The sequence below is a fragment of the Oncorhynchus nerka genome, linkage group LG14 (assembly GCF_034236695.1).
Source record: "Oncorhynchus nerka isolate Pitt River linkage group LG14, Oner_Uvic_2.0, whole genome shotgun sequence".
Lineage (NCBI taxonomy): Eukaryota > Metazoa > Chordata > Actinopteri > Salmoniformes > Salmonidae > Oncorhynchus > Oncorhynchus nerka.
Genome location: NC_088409.1, coordinates 99,648,303 through 99,663,955, shown reverse-complemented (window position 1 = coordinate 99,663,955; position 15,653 = coordinate 99,648,303). Strand labels below are relative to the sequence as shown.

Sequence of the window (15,653 nt, the reverse complement as noted above, 5' to 3'; positions counted from 1 at the left end):
CACGGCCTACCCTCAGCATACCCTCAGCCTTCACAGTCTACCCTCCGCATTTCCTCAGCCTTCACAGCCTACCCTCAGCATAACCTCAGCCTTCACAGCCTACCCTCCGCATACCCTCAGCCTTCACAGCCTACCCTCAGCATTCCCTCAGCCTTCACAGCCTACCCTCAGCATTCCCTCAGCCTTCACAGCCTACCCTCAGCATAACCTCAGCCTTCACAGTCTACCCTCAGCCTACACAGTCTACCCTCAGTCTACCCTCAGCCTACACAGTCTACCCTCAACCCACACAGTCTATCCTCAGCCTACACAGTCTACCCTCAGCCTACCCTTAGCCTACACAGCGTACCCTCAGCCCACCTTCAGCTTACAGTCTACCCTCATCCTACACAGCCTACCCTCAGCATAACCTCAGCCTTCACAGTCTACCCTCAGCTTACACAGTCTACCCTCAACCCACACAGTCTATCCTCAGCCTTCACAGTCTATCCTCAGCCTACCCTCAGCCTTCACAGCCTACCCTCAGCCTTCACAGTCTACCCTCAGCCTTCACAGTCTATCCTCAGCCTACCCTCAGCCTTCAAAGCCTACCCTCAGCATTCCCTCAGCCTTCACAGCCTACCCTCAGCATAACCTCAGCCTTCACAGTCTACCCTCAGCCTACACAGTCTACCCTCAGTCTACCCTCAGCCTACACAGTCTACCCTCAGTCTACCCTCAACCCACACAGTCTATCCTCAGCCTACACAGTCTACCCTCAGCCTACACAGCGTACCCTCAGCCCACCTTCAGCTTACAGTCTACCCTCATCCTACACAGCCTACCCTCAGCATAACCTCAGCCTTCACAGTCTACCCTCAGCTTACACAGTCTACCCTCAACCCACACAGTCTATCCTCAGCCTTCACAGTCTATCCTCAGCCTACCCTCAGCCTTCACAGCCTACCCTCAGCCTTCACAGTCTACCCTCAGCCTTCACAGTCTATCCTCAGCCTACCCTCAGCCTTCACAGCCTACCCTCAGCCTTCACAGTCTACCCTCAGCCTCCCTCCTTCCATCTCCTCCCAGTTCTTTCTCTTTTCTATGATTCCCCTCATCATTATGTGATAATAATTTATCTTTTCATTTTGTCTCCCGGTGGTGTTGGCTGATCTGGCCTTCGCTACAACCTCTCCTCTCTCTCTCTTTCTCTCTCTCTATCCTGTCATCCTGGACCGGTCCGTCTCCTCTCCATCTGTCTCTCTCGGGGGTCATCTCTCCATCCTGGCGTCCAGCCAACTTCCTGCTCCCTGAGCCCAGTGACTTCCTGGAAGATGTGATATTTGTGGAGCTGCAGCGGGAAGAGGCTTTCAATCTGGTGAAGGAATACAACGAGGAGGGACGCAAGGCCGGCCCACCCCCCGACAAACGCCATGACAACCGTCCGGGAGGGTTCCGTGGCAACGGCGGAAGCTACCAGCGCTATGAGGACCGTGGCGGTCCTCGCGGCGGCGTAGGATACCAGAGTAGAGACGCGGGCGGATACAGAAGGGGTAAGAAAGGAACAGACTCCTCCCCAGGTCAGTCACTCACACGTTTCTCCTGTAGGGTGCATTCGTACACTCTCCCATCAGGGGGGTTTAAGAGGGAGGGACTGATTTAGGCTGGTTGTTGCTTACACCAATGCACTGCTTGTCACCGTGTCTGGGCTAGGCCCTGCTCTAAGAGATGTGCCTGTATGCCTCGCTCTGTTTCAGGCAACAACCGCGGCGGCTACACCGGCAACCGCTGGGGTGGGAACGGTAACTACCGTGAGGGGGGGTCGTCGGCTCCGAGGGGAGGGTACAACCGTAACCAACAGTCAGGAGGCTACAACCGCCCGGCTCCCTACAGCAAAGGGGGATACAACCAGGTAACCATGGATACGCCATCTGTCTGTCTGTCTGCACATTAATGGAGAGGATATGAGTTTTACCTGAGCAGGAAAAACTCTGTGTCATAGTTATAGCCCATCAACTAAGAGGTTTTCCTGGTCAGGTGAAATAGAGTCAGGAAAAACTTCCGACACTAACAATTTGCTATGAATCAGGGTCCGACATAAATTAAATATTAAATATTAAAATTATAGCCTGCTTGTAACGATGGTCCTCAGGAAGGATCGGACCAATATGCAGCCTGGTAAGTGTCCATGTTAATTTATTCGAACTGAACACACGAAACAAAAATGACAAAGTGAATGAAAGAAACGAAACAGTCCTGTCAGGTGAAACAACACACTAAACAGAAAACAACTACCCACAAATCATAGTGGGAAAACAGGCTGCCTAAGTATGGCTCTCAATCAGAGACAACGATTGACAGCTGCCTCTGATTGGGAACCACACCAGGCCAAACACAGAAATACAAAACCTAGAATACAAAAACCTAGAATTCCCACCCCAACTCATTCACTGACCAAACTAAAACAGAGACATAAAAGGATCTCTAAGGTCAGGACGTGACTGGGCCGGCCCAGTAGCTTCTCGGCGCATTTTGGCAATCCAGTTAGACATTTACCCGCTCTGTCGCAGTCTACCGATTTGAAAAACATTGAAGACTACATGTCAGAAAAGTCATGCGATTTTTGTATTTGAGCAATATGATTGGCCATTCATTCAACTACGCTCGTCGCGAGTCGCAACTTCTCGGAGCAGTATGTGAGTTGATGCCGCCACACAGTGGGCAGTCCAGAGTGAAAAAGAAGTGCCCATCAATCTATTCGCTGAGCTTATTTTACATTTATTTTTAAAGGGAAAGTGATTTACAAAGGTAAACCTTCAATAGTGAACCTACTAGCAATATGCTGGCTACTGTTGATAGTCTGCAAAAAGAGAAGCTACAAAAATACACCTAGCATTCGTCTTAGCTAGACTGTATGTAGCCAGATTTATATATATTTTCAAAAGTACTTCTCTTAAAGGGGCAACGTCCTATTTTGAGATTTAAATATTTTAGAAACACGTGAATGACTGTATTAATAAACTACCCCAGGACCCTACTGTATTAATAAACTACCCCAGGACCCTACTGTATTAATAAACTACCCCAGGACCCTACTGTATTAATAAACTACCCCAGGACCCTACTGTATTAATAAACTACCCCAGGACCCTACTGTATTAATAAAATACCCCAGGACCCTACTGTATTAATAAACTACCCCAGGACCCTACTGTATTAATAAACTACCCCAGGACCCTACTGTATTAATAAACTACCCCAGGACCCTACTGTATTAATAAACTACCCCAGGACCCTACTGTATTAATAAACTACCCCAGGACCCTACTATTAGTAAACTACCCCAGGACCCTACTATTAGTAAACTACCCCAGGACCCTACTATTAGTAAACTACCCCAGGACCCTACTGTATTAATAAACTACCCCAGGACCCTACTGTATTAATAAACTACCCCAGGACCCTACTATTAATAAACTACCCCAGGACACTACTGTATTAATAAACTACCCCAGGACCCTACTGTATTAATAAACTACTCCAGGACCCTACTGTATTAATAAACTACCCCAGGACCCTACTGTATTAATAAACTACCCCAGGACCCTACTATTAATAAACTACCCCAGGACCCTACTGTATTAATAAACTACCCCAGGACCCTACTGTATTAATAAACTACCCCAGGACCCTACTGTATTAATAAACTACCCCAGGACCCTACTGTATTAATAAACTACCCCAGGACCCTACTATTAGTAAACTACCCCAGGACCCTACTATTAGTAAACTACCCCAGGACCCTACTATTAGTAAACTACCCCAGGACCCTACTATTAGTAAACTACCCCAGGACCCTACTATTAGTACATTTAACATTTACATTTAAGTCATTTAGCAGACGCTCTTATCCAGAGCGACTTACAAATTGGGAACTGGTCGTCTAGTGCGTTGTGAACAGAGAATAAAAGGAGCAGATTTCTGGGCGTGGCAGGATAGATTCAAGGCATAATGTACAGAGAGGGGTATGGTAGGGTGCGGGTACAGTAGAGGTAAACCTAGACATAGTGACGATAAGCGGTTGCATCTACTGGAGGCACCAGTTATGCTAGGTGAGGTCACCGCATGTGTGGGAGGTGGGACAAATTAGTTCTCTGAGGCATGTTGAGTGGGACTAGGGGCTATGCAGTAAAACAAAACAATGATAACTACCCTACACAACAGTAGACAAGGATTATTGATATTAGAGAGACATAAAGCGAGGCATAAAGCAATCACGTGTTGATTGGGAGAGTTAGCTAAGACAGTAAACTACCACAGGACCCTACTGTATTAATAAACTACCCCAGGACCCTACTGTATTAATAAACTACCCCAGGACCCTACTATTAATAAACTACCCCAGGACCCTACTGTATTAATAAACTACCCCAGGACCCTACTGTATTAATAAACTACCCCAGGACCCTACTGTATTAATAAACTACCCCAGGACCCTACTGTATTAATAAACTACCCCAGGACCCTACTGTATTAATACACTACCCCAGGACCCTACTATTAGTAAACTACCCCAGGACCCTACTGTATTAATAAACTACCCCAGGACCCTACTGTATTAGTAAACTACCCCAGGACCCTACTATTAGTAAACTACCCCAGGACCCTACTGTATTAATAAACTACCCCAGGACCCTACTGTATTAATAAACGACCCCAGGACCCTACTGTATTACCCTAATGTACCCCAGGACCCTACTGTATTACCCTAATGTACCCCAGGACCCTACTGTATTAATAAACGACCCCAGGACCCTACTGTATTACCCTAATGTACCCCAGGACCCTACTGTATTACCCTAATGTACCCCAGGACCCTACTGTATTACCCTAATGTACCCCAGGACCCTACTGTATTACCCTAATGTACCCCATTGCTGGGCCAGTATATTTTTGGTTAACGTTGAATAGTTTAAAAGTAGTAATGGAGTCTGTTTTCGTTTTCCGACATGCTTTTCTTTCTCTCTCCTCCAGAGTTACAACCCCAGCAGCTATAATCAAGGCAACTACCAACAGGGTTACAACTACGGCAGCTACAGTCAGTACCCAGGATACAGCCAAACTCAGAGTTACAGCGAGTCTACGCCAGCTGCCGCAGGACAGACCTACAGCCAACAGCAGAACTACAACCAGCAGTACCAGCAGGTAGTTACCATAGCAACCAGCAGTACCAGCAGGTAGTTACCATAGTAACCAGCAGGTAGTTACCATAGCAACCAGCAGTACCAGCCGGTAGTTACCATAGAGATATGGTATTTAATCACCAAGAGATAGGGTATTTAATCACTGAGAGATAGGGTATGTAATCACCGAGAGATAGGGTATTTAATCACAGAGAGATAGGGTATTTAATCACTGAGAGATGGGGTATTTAATCACCGAGAGATAGGGTATTTAATCACTGAGAGAGGGTATTTAATCACCGAGAGATAGGGTATTTAATCACTGAGAGATAGGGTATTTAATCACCGAGAGATAGGGTATTTAATCACTGAGAGATAGGGTATTTAATCACTGAGAGATAGGGTATGTAATCACTGAGAGATAGGGTATGTAATCACTGAGAGATAGGGTATTTAATCACAGAGAGATAGGGTATTTAATCACCGAGAGATAGGGTATTTAATCACTGAGAGATAGGGTATTTAATCACTGAGAGATAGGGTATTTAATCACTGGGAGATGGGGTATTTAATCACCGAGAGATAGGGTATGTAATCACTGTATTGCCTCTCTCTCTCGCAGTATGCCCAGCAGTGGCAGCAGTACTACCAGAACCAGTCTCAGTGGAACCAGTACTACGGCCAGTATGGGAACTATGCCGGCCAGGGGCAGGGTCAACAAAGTCAGGGTTCACAGGGGCAGGGAGGTCAGGGGGCATCAGGTTCCTCCCAGTAACCTCTGACCTCTAACCTTTACAGCAGGGGTCAACGAAAGGCGGTTTTATGCCCCACAATAAAATTAATTGTTCCCACTAAAAAATGTTTGGTTTTTTATTTGAGGCGGGGGAGCTCACAGACGTCACACACACTTCAATGTTCACACACACTCAAACACACACACACACACACACACAAATACACACACAAACACAAGCTCACAGACGTCACACACACTTCAATGTTCACACACATTAACAGCAGCTTACTTCTAGCCAGCGTTAACCCGGTGTGTCTGGGTCCTTTTTTAATTGACTGTGCCAACGTGTAGAGTAGATCAGACATGTAAGAGAAACATCTTCCTCTGAACTATGCCTGAATGTGGATGTACTGTCCGTCTCTCTGTCTCTCTCTCTGTCTGTCTGTATCTCTGTCTGTATCTCTATATCTCTGTCTGTATCTCTATCTGTCTGTCTGTCTGTCTGTATCTCTATATCTCTATCTGTCTGTCTGTCTGTATCTCTATATCTCTGTCTGTCTGTCTGTCTGTATCTCTATATCTCTGTCTGTATCTCTATCTGTCTGTCTGTATCTCTATATCTCTATCTGTCTGTCTGTCTGTATCTCTATATCTCTGTCTGTCTGTCTGTCTGTCTGTCTGTCTGTATCTCTATATCTCTGTCTGTATCTCTATATCTCTGTCTGTCTGTCTGTATCTCTATATCTCTGTCTGTCTGTCTGTCTATCTCTATATCTCTGTCTGTATCTCTATATCTCTGTCTGTCTGTCTGTCTATCTCTGTCTGTCTGTCTGTATCTCTATATCTCTGTCTGTCTGTCTGTCTATCTCTGTATCTCTGTCTGTATCTCTATATCTCTGTCTGTATCTCTATATCTCTGTCTGTCCGTCCGTCCACAAACTCCACTTCCTTTTTAGTTCATTCAATGTTTTAGATTTAAAACAAAATAAGAGCATGTTTGTTTACAACGGAGGAAAATACCATGTTTTTCCTGTATCGCTGTCCTGTTGTGTGTGGTCCCCCCCTCCTCTGCTGTCTCTGTCTGTCTGTATCGCTGTCCTGTTGTGTGTGGTCCCCCCCTCCTCTGCTGTCTTCACGTCCTGCTCATTAGAAACACTTTATCTGTATCGCTGTCCTGTTGTGTGTGGTCCCCCCCTCCTCTGCTGTCTCTGTCTGTCTGTATCGCTGTCCTGTTGTGTGTGGTCCCCCCCTCCTCTGCTGTCTCTGTCTGTCTGTATCGCTGTCCTGTTGTGTGTGGTCCCTCCCTCCTCTGCTGTCTTCACGTCCTGCTCATTAGAAACACTTTATCTGTATCGCTGTCCTGTTGTGTGTGGTCCCCCCCCTCCTCTGCTGTCTTCACGTCCTGCTCATTAGAAACACTTTATCTGTATCGCTGTCCTGTTGTGTGTGGTCCCCCCCTCCTCTCTTTAGTCATCCTGGTAGATATTTACCTGATGTAAAAGAGGATCAGATGAGGTTTGAAGGTGTTAATAGTATTTTATGATCTGCGGTGTGTCCACTGGTTTGTCCACTGGTTTGTCCACTGGTGTGTCCACTGGTTTGTCCACTGGTGTGTCTACTGGTGTGTCCACTAGTGTGTCCACTGGTGTGTCCACTGGTTTGTCCACTTTTTGGTTTGTAAACTGGTTAGTCCACTAGTTAGTCCACTGGTTTGTCCACTAGTTAGTCCACTGGTTTGTCCACTAACAGCAGAATGTTAGTCCACTAGTTAGTCCACTGGTTTGTCCACTAACAGCAGAATGTTTGTCCACTAGTTAGTCCACTGGTTTGTCCACTGGTTAGTCCACTGATTTGTCCACTAGTTAGTCGACGGGTTTGTCCACTAGTTAGTCCACTGGTGTGTCCACTGGTTTGTCCATTAGTTAGTCCACTGGTTTGTCCACTAGTTAGTCCACTGATTTGTCCACTAGTTAGTCCACTGGTTTGTCCACTAGTTAGTCCACTGATTTGTCCACTAGTTAGTCCACTGATTTGTCCACTAGTTAGTCCACTGGTTTGTCCACTAGTTAATCCACTGGTTTGTCCACCAGTGTGTCCACTAACAGCAGAATGTTAGTCCACTAGTTAGTCCACTGGTTTGTCCACTAGTTTGTCCACTAACAGCAGAATGTTGGTTCACTAGTTAGTCCACTAACAGCAGAATGTTAGTCCACTAGTTTGTCCAGTAGTTAGTCCACTGGTTTGTCCACTAGTTTGTTCACTAGTTAGTCCACTAGTTAGTCCACTAACAGCAGAATGTTAGTCCACTAGTTTGTCCACTAGTTTGTCCAGTAGATAGTCCACTGGTTTGTCCACTAGTTTGTCCACTAGTTAGTCCACTGGTTTGTCCACTAGTTAATCCACTAACAGCAGAATGTTAGTCCACTAGTTAGTCCACTGGTTTGTCCACTAGTTAGTCCACTAGTTTGTCCACTGGTTTGTCCACTAGTTAGTCCACTAACAGCAGGATGTTAGTCCACTAGTTATTCCACTAACAGCAGGATGTTAGTCCACTAGTTTGGCCACTAGTTTGTCCAGTAGTTAGTCCACTGGTTTGTCCACTAGTTAGTCCACTAGTTTGTCCACGAGTTAGTCCACTGGTTTGTCCACTAGTTTGTCCAGTAGTTAGTCCACTAGTTAGTCCACTAGTTAGTCCACTAACAGCAGAATGTTAGTCCACTAGTTTGTCCACTAGTTAGTCCACTAGTTAGTCCACTGGTTTGTCCAGTAGTTAGTCCACTGTTTTGTCCAGTAGTTAGTCCACTAGTTAGTCCACTAACAGCAGGATGTTAGTCCACTAGTTAGTCCACTAACAGCAGGATGTTAGTCCACTAGTTAGTCCACTAGTTAGTCCACTAACAGCAGGATGTTAGTCCACTAGTTAGTCCACTAACAGTAGGATGTTAGTCCACTAGTTTGGCCACTAGTTAGTCCACTAACAGCAGGATGTTAGTCCACTAGTTAGTCCACTAACAGCAGGATGTTAGTCCACTAGTTAGTCCACTAACAGCAGGATGTTAGCCCACTAGTTAGTCCACTAACAGCAGGATGTTAGTCCACTAGTTAGTCCACTAACAGCAGGATGTTAGTCCACTGGTTTGTCCACTAGTTAGTCCACTGGTTAGTCCACTAGTTTGTCCACTAGTTAGTCCACTGGTTTGTCCACTAGTTTGTCCAATAGTTAGTCCACTGGTTTGTCCAGTAGTTAGTCCACTGGTTTGTCCACTAGTTAGTCCACTAACAGCAGGATGTTAGTCCACTAGTTAGTCCACTAACAGCAGGATGTTAGTCCACTAGTTAGTCCACTAACAGCAGGATGTTAGTCCACTAGTTTGGCCACTTAGTCCACTAACAGCAGGATGTTAGTCCACTAGTTAGTCCACTAACAGCAGAATGTTAGTCCACTAGTTAGTCCACTAACAGCAGGAAGTTAGTCCACTAGTTTGGCCACTAGTTAGTCCACTAGTTTGGCCACTAGTTAGTCCATTAGTTAGTCCACTAACAGCAGGAAGTTAGTCCACTAGTTAGTCCACTAGTTTGGCCACTAGTTAGTCCACTAACAGCAGGATGTTAGTCCACTAGTTAGTCCACTAGTTTGGCCACTCAGTTGTTTTGTTTATTGCAACAACCCTTTTTTTATTGTTGTAAAACAAATTGTTTAATGTTTAAATGTTTGACTTTGTGTTGAATCCTGTCAGAATGTGTTTTTATTGGACAACAACAATAATATGATAACAATACAACAGATGAATGAACCCCTATACGATGTCTGTTTCATTACTGAAGTGTAAACGATTTAGTTTCACATTCACATGTTTATATACTGTGTCTCTGTCCGGTAAAGTGGCAACACAATAAAACAATTCATCCATAAACCATCCATAAACCATAAACTATTCATAAACTATTCATAAACTATTCATAAACCATAAACTATTCATAAACTATTCATAAACCATTCATAAACCATAAACCATAAACTATTCATAAACCATAAACTATTCATAAACTATTCATAAACCATAAACTATTCATAAACCATAAACTATTCATAAACTATTCATAAACCATAAACTATTCATAAACTATTCATAAACCATAAACTATTCATAAACTATTCATAAACTATAAACTATTCATAAACTATTCATAAACTATTCATAAACTATAAACTATTCATAAACTATTCATAAACCATAAACTATTCATAAACTATAAACTATTCATAAACCATAAACTATTCATAAACCATAAACTATTCATAAACTATAAACTATTCATAAACTATTCATAAACTATTCATAAACCATAAACTATTCATAAACCATAAACTATTCATAAACCATAAACTATTCATAAACTATTCATAAACCATAAACTATTCATAAACTATTCATAAACCATAAACTATTCATAAACCATAAACTATTCATAAACTATAAACTATTCATAAACTATTCATAAACCATAAACTATTCATAAACCATAAACTATTCATAAACTATAAACCATTCATAAACTATTCATAAACTATTCATAAACCATTCATAAACCATAAACTATTCATAAACCATAAACTATTCATAAACTATTCATAAACTATTCATAAACTATTCATAAACCATAAACTATTCATAAACTATTCATAAACCATTCATAAACTATTCATAAACCATAAACTATTCATAAACCATAAACCATTCATAAACTATTCATAAACTATTCATAAACCATAAACCATTCATAAACCATTCATAAACCATAAACTATTCATAAACCATAAACTATTCATAAACTATTCATAAACTATTCATAAACTATTCATAAACCATAAACTATTCATAAACTATTCATAAACCATAAACTATTCATAAACTATTCATAAACCATAAACTATTCATAAACTATTCATAAACCATAAACTATTCATAAACTATTCATAAACCATAAACTATTCATAAACTATTCATAAACCATAAACCATTCATAAACTATAAACCATTCATAAACTATTCATAAACTATTCATAAACCATAAACCATTCATAAACCATAAACCATTCATAAACCATTCATAAACCATAAACTATTCATAAACTATTCATAAACTATTCATAAACTATTCATAAACCATAAACTATTCATAAACTATTCATAAACCATAAACTATTCATAAACTATTCATAAACTATTCATAAACCATAAACTATTCATAAACTATAAACTATTCATAAACTATTCATAAACCATTCATAAACTATTCATAAACTATAAACTATTCATAAACTATTCATAAACTATTCATAAACTATTCATAAACCATAAACTATTCATAAACTATTCATAAACCATTCATAAACCATAAACTATTCATAAACCATAAACCATTCATAAACTATTCATAAACCATTCATAAACCATAAACTATTCATAAACCATAAACTATTCATAAACCATAAACTATTCATAAACCATAAACTATTCATAAACCATAAACTATTCATAAACTATTCATAAACCATAAACTATTCATAAACTATTCATAAACTATTCATAAACCATAAACTATTCATAAACCATAAACTATTCATAAACCATAAACTATTCATAAACTATTCATAAACTATTCATAAACCATAAACTATTCATAAACTATTCATAAACCATAAACTATTCATAAACTATTCATAAACCATAAACTATTCATAAACTATTCATAAACCATAAACTATTCATAAACCATAAACTATTCATAAACCATAAACTATTCATAAACCATAAACTATTCATAAACCATAAACTATTCATAAACTATTCATAAACCATAAACTATTCATAAACCATAAACTATTCATAAACCATAAACTATTCATAAACTATTCATAAACCATTCATAAACTATTCATAAACCATAAACTATTCATAAACCATAAACTATTCATAAACCATAAACTATTCATAAACTATTCATAAACCATAAACTATTCATAAACTATAAACTATTCATAAACTATTCATAAACCATAAACTATTCATAAACTATTCATAAACCATAAACTATTCATAAACCATAAACTATTCATAAACTATTCATAAACCATAAACTATTCATAAACCATAAACTATTCATAAACCATAAACCATAAACTATTCATAAACCATAAACTATTCATAAACTATTCATAAACTATTCATAAACTATTCATAAACCATAAACTATTCATAAACTATTCATAAACCATAAACCATAAACTATTCATAAACTATAAACCATTCATAAACCATAAACTATTCATAAACTATTCATAAACCATAAACTATTCATAAACTATTCATAAACCATAAACTATTCATAAACTATTCATAAACCATAAACTATTCATAAACTATTCATAAACCATAAACTATTCATAAACCATAAACTATTCATAAACTATTCATAAACCATAAACTATTCATAAACTATTCATAAACCATAAACTATTCATAAACCATAAACTATTCATAAACTATTCATAAACTATTCATAAACTATTCATAAACCATAAACTATTCATAAACTATTCATAAACTATTCATAAACCATAAACTATTCATAAACCATAAACTATTCATAAACTATTCATAAACCATAAACTATTCATAAACTATTCATAAACCATAAACTATTCATAAACTATTCATAAACCATAAACTATTCATAAACTATTCATAAACCATAAACTATTCATAAACTATTCATAAACCATAAACCATTCATAAACTATTCATAAACCATAAACTATTCATAAACCATAAACTATTCATAAACCATAAACTATTCATAAACCATAAACTATTCATAAACTATTCATAAACTATTCATAAACTATTCATAAACCATAAACTATTCATAAACTATTCATAAACCATAAACCATAAACTATTCATAAACTATTCATAAACCATAAACCATAAACTATTCATAAACCATAAACTATTCATAAACCATAAACCATAAACTATTCATAAACTATTCATAAACCATAAACCATAAACTATTCATAAACTATTCATAAACTATTCATAAACCATAAACTATTCATAAACTATTCATAAACCATAAACTATTCATAAACTATTCATAAACCATTCATAAACTATTCATAAACCATAAACTATTCATAAACCATTCATAAACTATTCATAAACCATAAACTATTCATAAACCATAAACTATTCATAAACCATAAACTATTCATAAACCATAAACTATTCATAAACCATAAACTATTCATAAACTATTCATAAACTATAAACTATTCATAAACTATAAACTATTCATAAACTATTCATAAACTATTCATAAACCATAAACTATTCATAAACCATAAACTATTCATAAACTATTCATAAACTATAAACTATTCATAAACTATAAACTATTCATAAACCATAAACTATTCATAAACTATTCATAAACTATAAACTATTCATAAACCATAAACTATTCATAAACCATAAACTATTCATAAACCATAAACTATTCATAAACCATAAACTATTCATAAACCATAAACTATTCATAAACTATTCATAAACCATAAACTATTCATAAACTATTCATAAACCATAAACTATTCATAAACCATAAACTATTCATAAACCATAAACTATTCATAAACCATAAACCATAAACTATTCATAAACCATAAACTATTCATAAACTATTCATAAACCATTCATAAACCATTCATAAACTATTCATAAACTATTCATAAACTATTCATAAACCATAAACTATTCATAAACTATTCATAAACCATAAACTATTCATAAACCATAAACTATTCATAAACTATTCATAAACCATAAACTATTCATAAACTATTCATAAACTATTCATAAACTATTCATAAACCATAAACTATTCATAAACTATTCATAAACCATAAACTATTCATAAACTATTCATAAACTATTCATAAACCATAAACTATTCATAAACTATTCATAAACCATAAACTATTCATAAACCATAAACTATTCATAAACTATTCATAAACCATAAACTATTCATACACTATTCATAAACTATAAACCATTCATAAACCATAAACTATTCATAAACCATAAACTATTCATAAACTATTCATAAACCATAAACTATTCATAAACCATAAACTATTCATAAACCATAAACTATTCATAAACCATAAACTATTCATAAACCATAAACTATTCATAAACTATTCATAAACTATAAACTATTCATAAACTATTCATAAACCATAAACTATTCATAAACTATTCATAAACCATAAACTATTCATAAACTATTCATAAACCATAAACTATTCATAAACCATAAACTATTCATAAACCATTCATAAACTATTCATAAACCATTCATAAACTATTCATAAACCATTCATAAACTATAAACTATTCATAAACTATAAACTATTCATAAACCATAAACTATTCATAAACTATAAACTATTCATAAACTATAAACTATTCATAAACTATAAACTATTCATAAACCATTCATAAACTATAAACCATTCATAAACCATAAACTATTCATAAACTATTCATAAACCATAAACTATTCATAAACTATTCATAAACCATAAACTATTCATAAACCATTCATAAACTATTCATAAACCATTCATAAACTATTCATAAACCATTCATAAACTATAAACTATTCATAAACTATAAACTATTCATAAACCATAAACTATTCATAAACTATAAACTATTCATAAACTATAAACTATTCATAAACTATAAACTATTCATAAACTATTCATAAACTATAAACTATTCATAAACTCTTCATAAACCATAAACTATTCATAAACTATTCATAAACTATTCATAAACTATTCATAAACCATAAACTATTCATAAACTATTCATAAACTATTCATAAACCATAAACCATTCATAAACTATTCATAAACTATTCATAAACCATAAACTATTCATAAACCATAAACTATTCATAAACCATAAACTATTCATAAACTATTCATAAACCATTCATAAACCATAAACTATTCATAAACCATAAACTATTCATAAACCATTCATAAACTATTCATAAACTATTCATAAACCATAAACTATTCATAAACTATTCATAAACTATTCATAAACTATTCATAAACCATAAACTATTCATAAACCATTCATAAACTATTCATAAACCATAAACTATTCATAAACCATAAACTATTCATAAACTATTCATAAACCATAAACTATTCATAAACTATTCATAAACCATAAACTATTCATAAACTAGTCATAAACCATAAACCATTCATAAACTAGTCATAAACCATAAACTAGTCATAAACCATAAACTATTCATAAACTATTCATAAACCATAAACTATTCATAAACCATAAACTATTCATAAACCATAAACTATTCATAAACCATAAACTATTCATAAACTATTCATAAACCATTCATAAACTATTCATAAACCATAAACTATTCATAAACTATTCATAAACTATTCATAAACCATAAACTATTCATAAACCATTCATAAACTATTCATAAACTATTCATAAACTATTCATAAACTATAAACTATTCATAAACCATAAACTATTCATAAACTATTCATAAACTATTCATAAACTATTCATAAACCATAAACTATTCATAAACTATTCATAAACTATTCATAAACTATTCATAAACCATAAACT

General features: G+C 36.4%; 1 protein-coding gene across 2 annotated transcripts in view; it reads left to right on the top strand.

Moving 5' to 3' along the window:
- The window catches only part of hnrnpul1 (heterogeneous nuclear ribonucleoprotein U-like 1), a 78,445-nt gene extending 72,424 nt beyond the window's left edge, over window positions 1-6,021 (top strand). Inside the window, exons 13-16 of one of the 2 annotated variants that reach the window (XM_065000611.1) lie at window positions 1,275-1,532; window positions 1,737-1,891; window positions 5,014-5,184; window positions 5,785-6,021. In XM_065000611.1, the coding sequence (XP_064856683.1) occupies window positions 1,275-1,532; window positions 1,737-1,891; window positions 5,014-5,184; window positions 5,785-5,937 (737 nt within the window). In that variant the 3' untranslated portion in view covers window positions 5,938-6,021. Of the gene's footprint in view, window positions 1-1,274; window positions 1,560-1,736; window positions 1,892-5,013; window positions 5,185-5,784 lie in introns of both variants that reach the window. The other variant, XM_065000610.1, reaches the window with a different exon arrangement.
- The last annotated feature ends 9,632 nt before the right edge of the window (window positions 6,022-15,653 follow it).